The sequence below is a fragment of the Staurois parvus genome, unplaced genomic scaffold (genome assembly GCF_062004578.1).
Source record: "Staurois parvus isolate SC_StPar_1 unplaced genomic scaffold, SC_StPar_1.0 ptg000706l, whole genome shotgun sequence".
NCBI lineage: Eukaryota > Metazoa > Chordata > Amphibia > Anura > Ranidae > Staurois > Staurois parvus.
Genome location: NW_028318502.1, coordinates 3,095,924 through 3,114,074, shown reverse-complemented (window position 1 = coordinate 3,114,074; position 18,151 = coordinate 3,095,924). Strand labels below are relative to the sequence as shown.

Sequence of the window (18,151 nt, the reverse complement as noted above, 5' to 3'; positions counted from 1 at the left end):
TCCGCTCTCCCCGGACCCTGCATTCACTATATCCACTCTCCCCAGACCCCGCATTCACTATATCCGGTCTCCCACAGTACACACAACATGGATATGCAATTATTTTAGTAAATGTATACTGTTAAATACCTTTTCTCACCAGCAGTTTGAGCAGTCTTGTGACTTCTATCAGTTTCCAGCAGAGCACTAGCTAAAGCGTTTAGGAGGCATTTTCTTTCTGCTCTAGGAGTATACAAATCCCCTGACCCTCTGTCTGGACAGCGCTGATTGGCCCTGTGCTGATCACATGCAGTCTCCCAAGAAAAAAAAAACCTCTCTAGCAATATACACCAAACTGAGCATGTGCAAATGCTTACAGTTCAGTCTGGAGATAAGTGGTGGTTCCTTGAAAAAGGGGAGGAACAGAGGACTCAGGATCAAGCAGCCTTTTTACACAATGCAGAGGATTAACCCCTTAGGTCCCACAGTGAGTATAACAAGCATGCTTTACTGTATATACAGACTGATTGTACCGCTGGGGGTTTAGGAACACTTTAACATTTTGAACCTTTGTTTTGTCTTTTAGCTGCATAAATATATAAAACGAATCAGAAATCCATTGAAGGGTTACAAAAATCGAAATTTATTTGAAATAAATGGGGATTTTGACATTCCTCTCATGATACAAAATTTTATACAGCCTGAGAAATATAGAGTGGTTGTTAATAAAGTTGGATATTATATGTCATGGCTAAAAAATGATCAGCAATTGTACATCAACTACAGCGCCATAAGGTGGAGCCGACACAGCAACAAGGTGAGGAGGAAGCAGGGGCGGACTGACCATTTGGGAACTCGAGCACTACCCGAGGGCCCGGGGTCAGTAGGGGGCCCCATGAGATGCCCCTGATACCTTTCATAGGCTTTTTTGGGTGTGGTTTGAGTGTGGGTGAGGACACAGGGGCCCCATGATCCCTTATTGCCCGGGGGCCCCATGAGTGGTCAGTCCACCCCTGGGAGGAAGCATGCGGTTTTCCCTAAAATTCATGGTGCAAGAGGAAGAATTCTGTGCACTCTCCCTATACACAAATCCACAGAAATTACAGTGGAACTTTACCTATAAAAAAAAATGCTATCAAGAATCCGGCAGCACAGTGGCTAAGTGGTCAGCACTTCCCTCTGGCAGTACTGGGGTTCTTGGGTCAAATCTCAGCCACAGCACCTCCTGCCTGTTCTTCCTATGCCTGCGTGGGTTTCCTCCGGGTACTCCAGTTTCCTCCCACACTCCAAAGACATGCTGGTAGGTTAATTGGCTCCTATCTAAATTGCAAAGCAATGTGCTTACAGTGAAGCACAGTAAAACAGCGCACAGTTAACCCTTTGATCGCCCCAGATGTTAACCCCTTTGTTCCATTAGTACAGTGTCAGTGCTTTTTATTAGCACTGATCACTGTATTGGTGTCACTGGGGATGTCAGTGATACCAAGTCAGTCCAACCCCCCAGTGTCAGAATGCCCGCCGCAGTCCTGCTATAAATCGCTGATCACAGCCATTACTAGTAAAAAATAAAGTCCCAGTATATATACCGGCATTTGTAGACGCTATAACTTTCATGTAAACCAATTCATTTACACGTATTGGGATTTTTGTTAGCAAAGACACGGAGCAGAATAGATTTTGGCCGAAATTTATGACGAAATTTGATTTTAAAATTTTTTTTACTGGACATGTTTTATAGCAAAATGTCAAAAATATTGTTTTTTTCTCAAAATTGTCGGCCTTTTTTTTATAGCACAAAAAAAAAATATAGCACAGGTGATCAAATACCACCGAAAGAAAGCTCAATTCGTGGGATAAAAAGGACATAAATTTCATTTGGGTGCAGCGTTGCATGACTGCGCAATTGTCAGTTAAAGTAACGCAGCGCCGTAACGCAAAAAAAGGCCTGGTCAGAAAGGTGGGGAAATCTCTGGAGGACGAGGGGTTAAAATAAATGCTGAGCTGTGCACTCTCAGTGTGAATGATCTGCATTCAAGCGAAGGAGTTACGTCCTCCTAGACTGACTAAATAAAATGACTGAAGATTGTAACGGAACCGACCCCAGACTGCGCTTGGGTACTTCTGTTAGACTGCCGCTTCCCCGTCCGAGCACCGACCACAGACACCACAGACGACCATACAAGACTAGACGTCATCAATCTTGAAGTAAGCCAGAAGGTAGACTAGTTTATTTGAACACAGATACAAGATATATACACTCAGGGGACAGTCCCCCCTCCCTGCATAATGACACAGGGTGGGGCAATCTACATTTAGTAACAAGAGACACACAGGTATTCAAACGTCACACCAGCAGACAATCCCATCAGGAGGGAGGGTGTCAGGGCTCCCAGGTATGACCAGAGGTGTGTGACTGAAGCAGGGAAACGCAGACCTCAGATATGTTATAAACAATATAATTTATTAACACTAACAGTACAAACATAAACGCAGTGCAATACTAAAACATAATACAGTGCAAACAAACCAAACCAAACCACCCACAGATAACAGTATATACAAGCAAGCGTCGTCAGGCAGGCCGGGTCAATATCAATTGGGCAGGTAGGTACAGGGGGAGCAAGCGGAGAATAGTCGGGGTCACAGGCCAGGTTCAGCAGGTAGCAAGCAGCATAGTACAGAGGGTCAGACAGAGGAATGGTCAGGGTCACAAGCCAGGATCAGAGCAGGAGAAGTCAGCAAAGGAACAGAAACAGGATGCAGGACAGATACAGGGCCCAGGACAAACACAACACCAAGGCAGAGTCTGCAAGTCTGGCCATCCCTTAAATACCCCAGCATCATCAGTTCCAGGTGTTAGCTGGCTGAAAGGTTGAGTCTCTGATTGCTGGGAGCACCCGCTGGCCAGCCCTGGTACTGCAGATCAAAAGGCAGGTGAGTCCCACCATTGCTGGCCAGTCCATTCCTAACAGTACCCCCCCCTCAAGGAGCGGCCTCAGGACGCTCCAAACAGTCCTAGCTGGGCAAAATGTTCCACCGCCCGGGTCTGGCAACTGGCGGGATATCAAAGACTGGCACACCGGGCAGGACTCCGGGCAGCGGCACACCGGGCTGGACTCCGGGCAGAGGCACATCGAGCAGAGGCACATCGAGCAGAGGCACACCGGGCAGAGGCACACCGGGCAGAGGCACATCGGGCAGGACTCCGGGCAGAGGCACACCGGGCAGAGGCACATCGGGCAGGACTCCAGGCAGAGGCACATCGGGCAGGATTCCGGGCAGAGGTACATCGGGCAGGACTCCGGGCAGAGGCACATCGGATTACCAGGCGAAGCAGCAGGCAGCGGGCCACCAGGCGGAGCGGCCGGCACCGGGCCCCCGGGCGGGGCGACAGGCACCGGGCCCCCGGGCGGGGCGGCAGGCACCGGGCCCCCGGGCGGGGCGGCAGGCACCGGGCCCCCAGGCGGGGCGACAGGCACCGGGCCCCCAGGCGGGGCGACAGGCACCGGGCCCCCAGGCGGGGCGACAGGCACCGGGCCCCCAGGCGGGGCGACGGGCCTCGGGCCCCCAGGCGGGGCGACGGGCCTCGGGCCCCCAGGCGGGGCGACGGGCCTCGGGCCCCCAGGCAGAGCGGCGGGCGCCGGACCCCCAGGCGGAGCGACAGGTCTCGGGCCCTCAGGCGGAGCGGCGGGCGCCGAACCTCCAGATGGAGCGATAGGTCTCGGGCCCTCAGGCGGAGCGGCGGGCGCCGGACCCCCAGCTGGAGCGACAGGTCTCGGGCCCTCAGGCGGAGCGGCGGGCGCCGGACCCCCAGGTGGAGCGGCGGGCGCCGGACCCCCAGGTGGAGCGACAGGTCTCAGGCCCTCAGGCGGAGCGGCGGGCGCCGGACCCCCAGATGGAGCGATAGGTCTCGGGCCCTCAGGCGGAGCGGCGGGCGCCGGACCCCCAGCTGGAGCAACAGGTCTCGGGCCCTCAGGCGGAGCGGCGGGCGCCGGACCCCCAGGTGGAGCGACAGGTCTCGGGCCCTCAGGCGGAGCGGCAGGCGCCGGACCCCCAGGAGGAGCGACAGGTCTCGGGCCCTCAGGCGGAGCGGCGGGCGCCGGACCCCCAGGTGGAGCGACAGGTCTCGGGCCCTCAGGCGGAGCGGCGGGCGCCGGACCCCCAGATGGAGCGACAGGTTTCGGGCCCTCAAGCGGAGTGGCAGGTGCCGGACCCCCAGGCGGAGCGACAGGTCTCGGGCCCTTAGGCGGAACGACAGGTCTCGGGCCCCCAGGCGGGGCGGCGGGCACCGAGTCACCAGGCACAACAGTGGGCTCCGAGTCAACTGGGATGACCGCTGGCACTGGGTCAGACATTGGATCGTCTGGCTGGACAGCGGGCATCGGGTCACCAGGCATCAGGTCATTTGGCTCGACAGCGGGCACCGCGTCATCTGGCAAGGCAGTGGGCTCCGAGTCAACTGGTATGACCGCGGGCACTGGGTCAGACATTGGATCGTCTGACTGGACAGCGGGCACTGGGTCACCAGGCATCAGGTCATTTGGCTCGACAGCGGGCACCGCGTCATCTGGCAAGGCAGTGGGCTCCGAGTCAACAGGCACGACAGTGAGCACCGGGGCATCAGGTACCGGATTGTCTGGCTCGACAGCGGGCATCGGGTCACCAGGTATGACAGCGGGCACTGGGTCACCAGGCATCAGGTCATTTGGCTTGTCAGCGGGCACCGCGTCATCTGGCAAGGCAGTGGGCTCCGAGTCAACTGGTATGACCGCGGGCACTGGGTCAGACATTGGATCGTCTGACTGGACAGCGGGTACTGGGTCACCAGGCATCAGGTCATTTGGCTCGACAGCGGGCACCGCGTCATCTGGCAAGGCAGTGGGCTCCGAGTCAACAGGCACGACAGTGAGCACCGGGGCATCAGGTACCGGATTGTCTGGCTCGACAGCGGGCATCGGGTCACCAGGTATGACAGCGGGCACTGGGTCGCCAGGCATCAGGTCATCTGGCAAGGCAGTGGGCACCGCGTCACCAGGCATTGGATCGTCTGGCTCGACAGCGGGCATCGGGTCACCAGGTATGACAGCGGGCACTGGGTCACCAGGCATCAGGTCATTTGGCTTGCCAGCGGGCACCGCGTCATCTGGCAAGGCAGTGGGCACCGGGTCACCAGGTATGACAGCGGGCTCTGAGTCAATTGGCACGACAGCGGGCACTGGATCAGGTACCGGATCATCTGGATCAACAGCGGGCATCGAGTCAACTGGCCTAATAGGATCGTCGGGCTGGATCAGTTCATCCTGCTGAGTAGCGGCATCAGGCTGAATGCAGGCATCAGGCCGAGTACAGGCATCAGGCCGAGTACAGGCATCAGGCCGAGTAGAGGCATCAGGCCGAGTACAGGCATCAGGCCGAGTACAGGCATCAGGCCGAGTACAGGCATCAGGCCGAGGAGAGGCATCAGGCCGAGTAGAGGCATCAGGCCGAGTACAGGCATCAGGCCGCGTAGAGGCATCAGGCCGAGTACAGGCATCAGGCCGAGTAGAGGCATCAGGCCGAGTAGAGGCATCAGGCCGAGTAGAGGCATCAGGCCGAGTAGAGGCATCAGGCCGAGTACAGGCATCAGGCCGCGTAGAGGCATCAGGCTGAGGAGAGGCTTCAGGCCGCATAGAGGCTTCAGGCCGCGTAGAGGCTTCAGGCCGCGTAGAGGCTTCAGGCCGAGGAGAGGCTTCAGGCTGAGGAGAGGCTTCAGGCCGCGTAGAGGCTTCAGGCCGAGTAGAGGCTTCAGGCCGAGGAGAGGCATCAGGCCGAGTAGAGGCATCAGGCTGCGTACAGGCATCAGTCTGAACCACGGAAGGCAGGCTCACCGGTTTGGATACTGGCAGGATGGTATTGGTTGGAAAGAATTTTCGCTTTTTTCTGGTTTTAACTACTGGAGCACTGCAAGTAAACGCAGGTCTGCAAACGAATGGAGCAGCTGGAGACAGAGAAGAACTGGAGGATGGAACAGGGGAGGGAGCAGTTGCTACAGAGGGCTTTTTTACAGGGTTAAAGGCAGGGTAGGTGCAGCGAGTGGGAACAGGGTACTGACATGCGGTAGATAGCCAAGTATACTGGGCTGTAACTGGAGGAGCTGGTGGGAATACAGGAGTAGAGTTAGAAGCAGGACTAGGTCTTTGTAAGCTGACTGAGGCTGGGTGCAACAAGTCTGTCCATGTCTGCAGTATGGGTTGAACAAAGCTGAGCTTACACAAAGCCTGTCTGGTCAATGACTGCACTGCGTTTATACAATCTCTCAGTGTCTGTGGTGAACATGTGGAATAACGCTCCAGAAAGTAACCCACATCATCCTCTAATAACCACACCAGGGACTCTACCTGGTCTGCACTAAATGGTGGCAAAAATTCATCCCTGCATTCGGGGAAACCAGATGAAACCAACTTAACACAAACCTGAATCAATGGCTGCACCATAGAGAAAACTGTGCCCTGATCTACTAGAACATGAGCGAGCCGTATACATTCTAGCAGTTCATCCCGGGTATACTCCTTCAGAGTCTGATAAGCATACTCCCTGTCATCAAACACTAGCAGATATAAATACTCAACCTCATCTAGATCCATCCTTCCCATCAACAAGCCAAGATGGCTTCCCTGTGCAGCCACTTCTGGTCAGGATTGGCCTTGGTGTAATGTCAGGGCTCCCAGGTATGACCAGAGGTGTGTGACTGAAGCAGGGAAACGCAGACCTCAGATATGTTATAAACAATATAATTTATTAACACTAACAGTACAAACATAAACGCAGTGCAATACTAAAACATAATACAGTGCAAACAAACCCAACCAACCACCCACAGATAACAGTATATACAAGCAAGCGTCGTCAGGCAGGCCGGGTCAATATCAATTGGGCAGGTAGGTACAGGGGGAGCAAGCGGAGAATAGTCGGGGTCACAGGCCAGGTTCAGCAGGTAGCAAGCAGCATAGTACAGAGGGTCAGACAGAGGAATGGTCAGGGTCACAAGCCAGGATCAGAGCAGGAGAAGTCAGCAAAGGAACAGAAACAGGATGCAGGACAGATACAGGGCCCAGGACAAACACAACACCAAGGCAGAGTCTGCAAGTCTGGCCATCCCTTAAATACCCCAGCATCATCAGTTCCAGGTGTTAGCTGGCTGAAAGGTTGAGTCTCTGATTGCTGGGAGCACCCGCTGGCCAGCCCTGGTACTGCAGATCAAAAGGCAGGTGAGTCCCACCATTGCTGGCCAGTCCATTCCTAACAGAGGGCTGCTGGAGACACCCCCCCCACCAAGCCAATACACATAAACACATACATCCCATAATAGTTTGCTCCCAGGCAAGACACACAATAGAACAATGGGATGCAATTAAACAATCAACAACCCGCCACTCCAATATTAGGACAGATCACCCTGTACCCCTAACAGGCACAGGGTGACTTACACATAAGAGGGATATGGGGAGCTGAGACAGGGGTCTCCCCACCTCTCCAAAGTGAGCTGTGTTCCATGGGCCCCGACCCAAAGTGACTCCCAGATGTCAAACCCAGAAGCAGACCCGGCTAACGTGTTGGCACTGGTGAGGGATGTTGTATCACCGGAGGCAAGGTGAGTATAGCAGACCTTTACTTCTGCTTTATGCTATTTAAAAAAAAATCAGTAAAAATACACTGTAATAATGAATCATACACACGTTATAAGCAGGGTAATCATGCCAGTAAAAAGAGAAACAGGAGGTGCAAACACCTAGTGCATTATCCAAGGTTTATTAAAAAGTCAAAAAGACGAAAACATACAGACATAGCATGTTTGCAAAGCATTGAATGAAAATGGAGATGGCCACAACAGCGGGCAGGGTGTTCCGACTGTCAGTGTGGTCCGCTTTCCGATGCGTTTCGGAGACGAGTCCCTTTCCTCAGAGTTCCTCGATTAGCTATGAGGAAAGGGACTCATCTCCGAAACGCGCAGCAAGCGGACCACAGTCGGAACACCCTGCCCTCTGTTGTGGCCATTTTCATACAATGCTTTGCAAACATGCTATGTCTGTGAGTATGTTTTCATCTGTAACTTCAGGTCAGGGGGTCTACAACCGAGACCTTCTAGATGAGATAGCGAGTCCAAATTGGTGCATTTATTACACTGCAGTGGAGATAATATACTGTAGCATACAAAAGTTCACCTTGTGTGAGATGAACTAAGGTGATACAAAATACAGTTGCAAGAAAAAGTATGTGAACCCCTTGGGATTACATGGAGTTTTGCATGAATTGGGCATAAAATGTGCTCTGAACGTCATCTAAGTCACAACAATAGAAGAACACAGTCTGCTGAACATAATACTACACAAACAGTAGATGTTGCCATGGTTTAATTGCACATAACATGTAAACATTCACAGTGCAGGGAGGAAAAAGTATGTGAGGCCCTAGCTTAATGACTTCTCCCAGAGCTAATTGGAGCCAGGAGTGAGCCAACCTTGACTCCAATCAGTGTGATGATATTGGATGTGTTGCTGTCCTGCCCTTAAAAAACACACACCTTGTTTTGGCTTTACTGGTTTCAAGAAGCACTGTCTGATGTGAACCATGCCTCGCAGAAAAGAGCTCTCAGAAGACCTACGATCAAGAATTGTTGACTTGCATGAAGCTGGAAAGGGTTACAAAAGTATCTCCAAAAGCCTTGATGTTCATGTGTCCACGGTAAGACAGACTGTCTACAAATGGAGAAAGTTTTGCACTGTTGCTACTCTCCCTAGGCGTGGTCATCCTGTAAAAATGACTGCAATGACTGTTTAATGTTTTCTTTATTGTAGATGTGTCAACAAAAATGTTAGCATGTGCCAGAGATTTCTGTAGGTCTTTAGCTGACACTCTGGGATTCTTCTTTACCTCATGCAGCATTCTGCGCTGTGCTCTTGCAGTCATTTTTACAGTCCATGAAAGAATGACTTCATCCAGAAGGAAGGAAGGAAGGATAGTCCCAACACCATCTTGTGTCTGGAATTGATCAACTACGACCCCACAATGGGAAACCTAAACTGCTTACCAGATATTAAGACCCACACATTATAGAGTGGTCTTAAAAGCTTGATATACTCAGCGAATCCCTTTCAAGCAAAAGGATAGGATCCCAGTGCTGTCATTGACCATATATGGTCATGTCCATATTTGGTCAATGACATCATTGGGAGATGCTGCCCCTTGTATATAACAGCTGTCATCCACTGGACTTTCCATTTGGTGGGCGATTGAGTGGGATGTGTTTTGGCGAAGCCTTTTTTAACTTTCAGTGGGTCGTCATCCATCAGGCATTGTACTGAGGTAACAAGTGCTTCACTGTGCACACACTGGTGCCCCACATGGATGTAAATTCACCGTCATCACATGACCACCTATCACTAGGTTAGTCAAACGCGCTTTTGAGACTATCCCAGTATGCAATATGATATTGTTGGCCGGTATTCCTTCACACTCTTAACTGTGGTTGCTGGTGGTACCGGTGACCCTCCACTAGGGCTGCATCAATAATAGAATGCTCCTCTCCTCCACAGGCAGTAATTCATATTTTCAGCATAAGATAAAAAGATAAAACAAAACCAGACATCCCATAGTGTAAAACCGTATGAGCTTTAATAATGGGGTCAAACAATAAAAATGCCACTCACAAAAAAAGTGCCTTTCCTGGCACTAGGTGTATTCAGCCTTGTTGTATATGAATGGAAGTTAAAATGGCTGCCATGTTCCAGCGTGCGTTCCAAACAGCGGAAGTGACGTCGGAAGAGGTTCCGTCATAAAACCTCAATGCATTTCGACCAATAGATCGTCTTTAGGAAGTGGAAAATCTGCCATTTTGAAGATGGGACTGAATATCAATGTGGATCTGCGTTGCTGGAGTGGGGGGGGGGGGGGGGATTTATTGCAAAAGTCCATATGAAAGAACATCTGGGTAGCAGTGACCATAACAGGATTTCATTTATTGTTAGCTGTAAACAACAAGCACATACTGGAAAGATAAAAACGCTCAATTTCAAGAGAGCTAATTTTCCAAGGAGGGCTGCTCTCCAAGACTTAGACTGGCATTGATGAACACTGAACAGAAATTTTGAATTCTTCAAAAGAACTCTATGCCAACACACTGCAAAATATATTCCCATGGGTAGTAAGTTTAAAAGACTAAAAATCAAACCTATGTGGTTTACGGCCAAAGTTAAAAAGGCTATAGATAATATGAAAAGAGCTTTTATTAAATATAAAAATGAAGGAACGCGATCATTGTTTAATTGTTACAAGGAATATAACAGAATATGTAAAAATGGAAATCAGGGACACAAAAAGTCAAAATGAAAGACAGATTGAAAAAGATAGCAGGACCAACCCTCAAAGATTCTTCAAATGTTTTAATAGTAAAAAGGTCCGGTCCGAGCATGTAGGCCCTTTACAAAATAATCTAGAGGGGGTGACTGGGGACAAATGAAGGCAAATTTATTAAATACATTCTTCAGCTCTGTGTATACAAAGGAACATGGGGGATCTCTTGTCCATAATGGGCGTGGTACTGACACAGCTCCAGATGATCCACATTGGCTCACAATTGATATGATCCAGAAATATTTAGACAGTATAAAGGTGAATAAAGCCCCTGGACCGGATGGCATACACCCACGGGGCCTTAAAGGATTGAGCTCTGTCATTTCAAAGCCATTTTTAAGGACTCTTTAATGACTGGCATAGTACCACTGGATCGGCGTAAGGCCAATGTGGGGCCAATATTTAAAAAGGGGTAAAAATCTTTATCAAGTAATTATAGACTTGTTAGTTTAACTTCTATAGTTGGGAAGATATTGGAGAGTTTAATAAAAGACCACATAGATGAGTTATTGCTGGAAAAAAATATTTTAAGCAACAGACAGCATGGATTCATGAAAGACAGAAGTTGTCAAACAAATCTGATTTCTTTTTATGAGGAGGTGAGCAAAACCTTGGACAGAGGGGTGGCTGTGGATGTGGTATACTTGGACAGAGGGGTGGCTATAGATGTGGTATACTTGGACAGAGGGGTGGCTGTGGATGTGGTATACTTGGACAGAGGGGTGGCTGTGGATGTGGTATACTTGGACAGAGGGGTGGCTGTGGATGTGGTATACTTGGACAGAGGGGTGGCTGTGGATGTGGTATACTTGGACAGAGGGGTGGCTGTGGATATGGGATACTTGGACAGAGGGGTAGCAGTGGATGTGGTATACTTGGACAGACGGGTGGCTGTTGACGTGGTAAATTTGGACAGAGGGGTGGCGGTGGACATGGTATACTTGGACAGAGGGGTGGCAGTGGACATGGTATACTTGGACAGAGGGGTGGCGGTGGACGTGGTATACTTGGACAGAGGGGTGGCTGTGGACGTGGTATACTTGGACAGAGGGATGGCGGTGGACATGGTATACTTGGACAGAGGGGTGGCTGTGGACGTGGTATACTTGGACAGAGGATTGGCAGTGGATGTGGTATACTTGGAAAGAAGGGTGGCTGTGGACGTGGTATATTTGGACAGAGGGATGGCGGTGGATGTGGTATACTTGGAAAGAAGGGTGGCTGTGGACGTGGTATATTTGGACAGAGGGATGGTGGTGGACATGGTGTTCTTGGACAGAGGGGGGCTGTGGACGTGGTATACTTGGACAGAGGGGTGGCGGTGGACATGGTATACTTGGATAGAGGGGTGGCGGTGGACGTGGTATACTTGGACAGAGGGGTGGCTGTGGACGTGGTATACTTGGACAGAGGGATGGCGGTGGACATGGTATACTTGGACAGAGGGGTGGCGGTGGACTTGGTATACTTGGACAGAGGGGTGGTTGTGGACGTGGTTTACTTGGACAAAGGGGTGGCTGTGGTATACTTTGACAGAGGGGTGGCTGTGGACATGGTATAATTGGACAGAGGGGTGGCTGTGGACATGGCATAATTGGACAGAGGGGTGGCTGTGGACATGGCATAATTGGACAGAGGGGTGGCGGAGGATGTGGTATACTTGGACAGAGGGGTGGCGGTGGACGTGGTATACTTGGACAGAGGGGTGGCTGTGGACGTGGTATACTTGGACAGAGGGGTGGCGGTGGACATGGTATACTTGGACAGAGGGGTGGTGGTAGGCATGGTATACTTGGACAGAGGGGTGGTGGTGGACGTGGTATACTTGGATTTTGCAAAAGCGTTTGACACAGTTCCCCACACACGGCTAATGTGTAAGGTAAAGTCTACAGGCTTGGACAAATCCGTATGTAAATGGATAGAAAACTGGCTAAAAGAAAGAAAAGTTTTATACTAAATGTTTTTGTTTACTAACTTTTAGAAGCCGGAATCTCAATGCTCGGACAATTGCAAACCAGGAACCCGAAAAACGCCAGGACTCTCTATCCACCCGTGCTGCTATGACTGTGTTCCGTGTTCAGAGGGGGAGATATCCAACACCACCGGTATATTTTATCCTTGTCAAGGCGTCAGAAGAGTAAGACGTGATGCAGGGTTCACACTTATGCAGGTTGAGGGGCTCCGGGATGTCTGTTCTGAGGGCAGAAAACAGGTTTTTAAGTTTTGTCCCAGATTGGCACCACCTGAATTGGGTCCACATTTTACAGGAGATCAGCATCCTGATTGTGCGGGGGTTGACAGCCAATTTAGTTAAGGGTCTGTCTATGGTTCAGGGCTCCATCCCCTGGAGACAAGATGCTACAAGAGTAGGGTGAAAGAAGAGACACTGGCAGACTGTCTACCCTGGCCTCAAGGAGAAGAGATCTAACCTGACCAGACCATTGTCTGAAGAGGTACTAAGAGACTGTTGGGGGGATTTACTAAAACTGGAGCATTTAGAATCTGGTGCAGCTGTGCATGGGAGCCATCAGCTTGTTCAATTAAGCTTTGACAATAAAACCTGGCAGCTGATTGGTTTCTATTCAAAGCTGCATCAGATTTTACTCTCTTCAGTTTTAGTAAAAAATCCCTGAGTGTCATCAGGCAGGAGCCTGTACAGCCAAGTTGGGAAGTTTGTTTCTCACAAGACTGGATGGAGAGTGTGTGTGGAAACTTGCTCAGGGACTACAAAGTCCACATAGCCAGGAGGCTGGAAAATGTCGGTCTTTTCATTGAAATACTGGAAACCCTGTGAGGATAACCTGTGTGATTTTTTTAAATGTTACTTTTGAATAAAAGTGGGCAGGAAGCCCTGAAATGTACTTCACCGGTTGGCGCAATGTTCATGAAAGGAGTTACATTTTAGTGAACTTCCACAATATAAAAATATTCTCTATATATAGACTTTATTGCCAAATGTATTGGGACACCCTTCCAAATCATTGGATTCAGGTGTTTCAATCCCCTCCGTGGCCACAGCTGTATAAAATCAGACATATAGGCATATAAACATTGGTGAAAGAATGGGTCGCTCTCAGGAGCTCAGTGACTCCAAGCGTGGTCCCGTGATAGGTGGTCACCTGGGCAATAAGTCCATCTGTGACATTTCCTGGCTACTAAATATTCCACGCTCAACTGTTAGTGGGATTATAACAAAGTGGAAGCAACTGGGAACAACAGCCACTCAGCCACCAAGTGGTAGGCCACGTCACATGACAGGGTCAGCGCATGCTGAAGCGCACAGTGCGCAGAAGTCGCCAACTGTCTGCAGAGTCAATAGCTAAAGACCTCCGAACTTGGTGTGGCCTTCAGATGAGCCCAACAACAGTGCGTAGAGAGCTTCATGGAATGGGTTTCCATGGCCTTATCCCCTTAGTTCCAGTGAAGGGAACTCTTAATAAACGCTTTGTATGCTCGAATGCTGTTTTCCTATACAAAGATGGTGACCCGTGTGCTTCCTGTATTGCAGCTTGACGTCCCGACATGAAGTCACGACATGTGACGTAACGCGTAGAGTATGCTGGGGACGTCAAGCTGCAATAATAATAATAATTTTACTGATCTAAATATTAGAGGTATTTGCCCTTCTTAACCCCTTCACGCCGGGACGCCCGGTGTGAAGAGGAGTTCCTGCACCGGGAGGTGGGCAGGATGGGGCGTGGCTTAGTGTCATGTGGCTGCCGTGACGTCACGGCCGGTAACATGATCGGGAAAGGTTCCGATCAAAAGAGCGGACTGGGACCTTTCCGTGAGTGCCTCACATGTGTGCTGGGAGCGCACAGGGCGCGCGCTCTCAACACATATGTTTTTTTGCTACATGAACGCAAATGTGCGGCCGCTCGGCGTCAAGGCCCAGATGCCGGGAGGCTGCACATTTGTGTGCGGCCGGCGTGAAGGGGTTAAGATTACAGTTTCATCGTTTACAAAACATTTAATTATATTTTATTGCTCTTTGTCCAAATAAAACTTTACTGATCTAAATAGAAGAAGAAGTATTTGCCCTTCTTAGGATTACAGTTTCATTGTTTAAAAATTTTTTTATTATATTTTGTTGCTCTTTGGCAGACAGTGAGAGCTGCATGAAATGCACAGAAGAAGAATGGGCCAATGAGAAGAAGGATCGGTGTATTCCAAAACTTCTGGAATTTCTTTCCTACACAGATGATATCTCTATAATATTTATATTCATTTCTGTCTCACTCTGCATTGTGACTGTCTTAGTGATGGGGATATTTATATATTATCGGAACACCCCCATCGTTAAAGCAAACAACAGAAACTTGAGTTTTGTTCTCCTTGTCTCCATCTTGTTGAGTTTCCTCTGTGTGTTCTTGTTCCTTGGCCAGCCACTGGATATAACCTGTATACTCCGTGTCATGACATTTGGAGTCATCTTCTCCATAGCCATCTCCTCTCTTCTTGCTAAAACAATCATGGTTTACATCGCCTTCAAAGCCACCAAACCTGGCAGCTACTGGAGGAAATGGATTGGAGCCAAACTGGCCAATTCCATAGTATCGGTGTGTTCATCTGTTCAGGGTATAATATGTCTCATTTGGATGTCCTCTTCTCACCCTTATATGGAAATGGACACTCACTCTTATCAGGACAAGATCGTCATTCAGTGTAATGAAGGGTCAGTTATCGGGTTCTACTCTGTGTTGGGTTATATGGGGTTTCTGGCAGCTGTGAGTTTTCTTCTGGCTTTCATGGTGAGGACATTACCGGACAGTTTTAATGAGGCCAAATACATCACCTTCAGCATGCTGGTGTTCTGCAGTGTCTGGATTACCATGATCCCGGCCTATCTGAGCACCAGAGGGAAATACATGGTGGCTGTGGAGATATTCGCTATATTAGCTTCAAGTGCTGGACTTTTAGGATGCATATTTCTCCCAAAATGTTTCATAATCCTATTTAAGCCCAAATTAAATACTCAGGCATCTTTGCTTGAAAACAAAAACCGTAAATAGCCAATAATATTCATAAATCTTTAAAAAAATGTAGACTCTTTTTTTCTTTTTCCTCTATTACTTACACTGTATTGAATAAACACAGTTGATTCATAACAATAATAATAATAACTTGTTGTGCAAGGCTTGGTACAAAAAATATTTAATTACAATATTATTATAATTATTTCAAATGGTACAGCTGAAAGGGCGATGGTTATTGATGGGGGATGGGTAAACCGTGTTCCAAAGGCCCATTTTACTATACAGTATGTAGAATGTTTATGACTTCCAACATGAAAGCTTGGCCATAAATAGATTGAATTTCAATCCATGTGTGGGCACCCCTGTCCAACAGAAATTGATTATTATTATTATACAGGATTTATATAGCACAAACAGTTTGCTCAGCGCTTTACAATGTGGGGGCAAACAATACAGGTACAATGCAATTGAATACAGGAGGTATCAGAGGGCCCTGCTCGAGCTTGCATTCTACAAGGGGAGGGTCAAGTGATACAAAAGGTAATAACTGTGGGGGATGAGCTGATGGAGAAAATAAATGTACATTTGTTAGGTGGAGGCAGGATAGGCCTCTCTGAAGAGAAAAGTTTTCAGGGATCACCTAAAGGTGGACAGAGTGGGAGATAGTCGATCAGATTGGGATAGGGAATTCCATAGGATGGGAGAGGCTTGAGAGAAGTCTTGCAGGCAAGCATGGGAGGAGGTGACAAGGAAACTAGAGAGCAGGAGGTCTTGGGAGGAATGAGGATTGCGATTTGGTTGGCATTTTGAGACCAGGTTAGTGATGTAGCTGGGGGCCAAGTTGAGGATGGCTTTGTAAGTTATTGTTAGTATTTTGAATTTAATTTGTTGGGTGAACTGGAGCCAATGGAGGGATTGGCAGAGGGGGGTGGTGGACACTGAGTGGAGGCCAATGGAGGGATTGGCAGAGAGGGGTGGAGGACACTGGGTGGAGGTCAGTGGAGGGATTGGGAGAGAGAGGTGGAGGACACTGAGTGGAGGTCAGTGGAGGGATTGGCAGAGAGGGGTGGAGGACACTGAGTGGAGGTCAGTGGAGGGATTGGCAGAGAGGGGTGGAGGACACTGAGTGGAGGTCAGTGGAGGGATTGGCAGAGAGGGGTGGAGGACACTGAGTGGAGGTCAGTGGAGGGATTGGCAGAGAGGGGTGGAGGACACTGAGTGGAGGTCAGTGGAGGGATTGGCAGAGATGGGTGGCAGACATTGAATGGTTGGTAAGATGGATGAGTCTGGAAGCAGCATTCATGATGGTCTGGAGAAGAGATAGCCTATATAAAGGTAGGCCAATGAAGAGGGAGTCGCAGTAGTAGAGGCGAGCGATAACCTGGGAGTGAATTAGGAGCTTTGGGGTATCATTGGTTAGGAAAGGGCATATTTTGGAGATGTTGGGGAGAATAATACGGCAAGCTTTGGAAAGTGACTGGATGTGGGTCTGAAAAGAGATTTCAGAGTCCAGGATTACACCTAGCACCCTGGCATGCGGGGACGGGTTGATGGTTGTGCCATTGATCTTTACTGAGAAGTCAGGGGAAGGGGCACGTGGGGGAGGAAATATTAGGAGCTCAGTTTAGTGGATAGATAGAGTTTGAGGCAGTAGTGTGACATCCAGTCTGATATGTCGGTCAGTAAGTTAGTGATGCGTAAGGAGGCCAATGTTGTGAGAGGTCCAAGAACAGCACCTTGGGGGACCCCAACGGAGAAAGGAAGAGGAGAGGAGGAAGTGGATTTGTAAGTGACACTGAAGGTGTGGTGGGATAGGATAGGTAGGATGGAAACCAACGAAGAGCACAGTCACGGATACCAAGGGAGTAAAGTTTTTTGAGGAGGAGGGGATGGTCAACTGTATCAAAGGAAGCCGAGAGGTCCAGAAGTAGGAGTACAGAATAGTGCCCAGTGGTTTTTGTTGATCGTTAGATCCTGCTGCAAAACTTTTGTCGATCATTGGTTGCACCAGCAAATTAATTCTTTCTGGTAGCGGAGGGTCCCCATGTCAGAATACAATGTGTCAGCAGCAAGGGAGATGTCTTTGTTCACCTCACTTGTGTGGATGAAGGAATCCATTCCAGCTTTTAGACTCAAAGAGATCACTTATTCCATATCAAGTTAGCTCTGAATGTCTAAAAGGATCCATTTGGGATCCCACTTTTATGGCTGCGATGGGTGATGGGGTGCCCACTGTGATGTAAATGACCAACTAAGAAAGTTTTTTAAAATCATTTTTTAATGTTGCCCTTTTGGCATTATTAAAATTGCTGATTCCATTAGCCTTGAAATGCTCATTATGGTTGGTTTCTAACATTCAGCTCCCATTGACTTAATTGGGGTTCAGTTATGGCACTAAAACTTTAGTAAACTTTGGAGAACTCGCCTCGAACAAGACCCAGGTACATTCAGCCCATCCCTAAACCTTAGTAGCTGAGACTTCATTGCTTTCTGCTCAGTCTGACTCTTCAGTTCTTGAGTTTGGATAGCAGAAACTTTGTTGAAGGCCCAGCAACTGGAAGATAAAGAGTTTGTGTTCTATGATTTGCCCAGACCTATAAATAGGTGTTCTCTGATTTGCCCAGACAGAGGTTGATGACTGTCACGATATGGGTCTCTGCCAGTCCCAGGTATTCATTTGTTCCTAATCCCTCCTGGCCATAGGAAAAGCTTCCTCCAATTAGTATTCACTCCTGTGTGCCAAAGACCCCTAGCTGTAATTAACTTGCCCCTCCACAAAAGGTCCCAAATTCAATTAGTGTATACAT

At 49.1% G+C, this 18,151-nt stretch overlaps 1 protein-coding gene across 1 annotated transcript in view; it reads left to right on the top strand.

The window, feature by feature from the left end:
* The window catches only part of LOC149445873 (vomeronasal type-2 receptor 26-like), a 160,523-nt gene extending 145,092 nt beyond the window's left edge, over nt 1–15,431 (top strand). The window contains exons 4-5 of the mRNA XM_089653320.1: nt 12,350–12,473; nt 14,473–15,431. Coding sequence (XP_089509446.1) covers nt 12,350–12,473; nt 14,473–15,380 — 1,032 coding nt within the window. The 3' untranslated portion in view covers nt 15,381–15,431. The remainder of the gene's footprint in view (nt 1–12,349; nt 12,474–14,472) is intronic.
* The last annotated feature ends 2,720 nt before the right edge of the window (nt 15,432–18,151 follow it).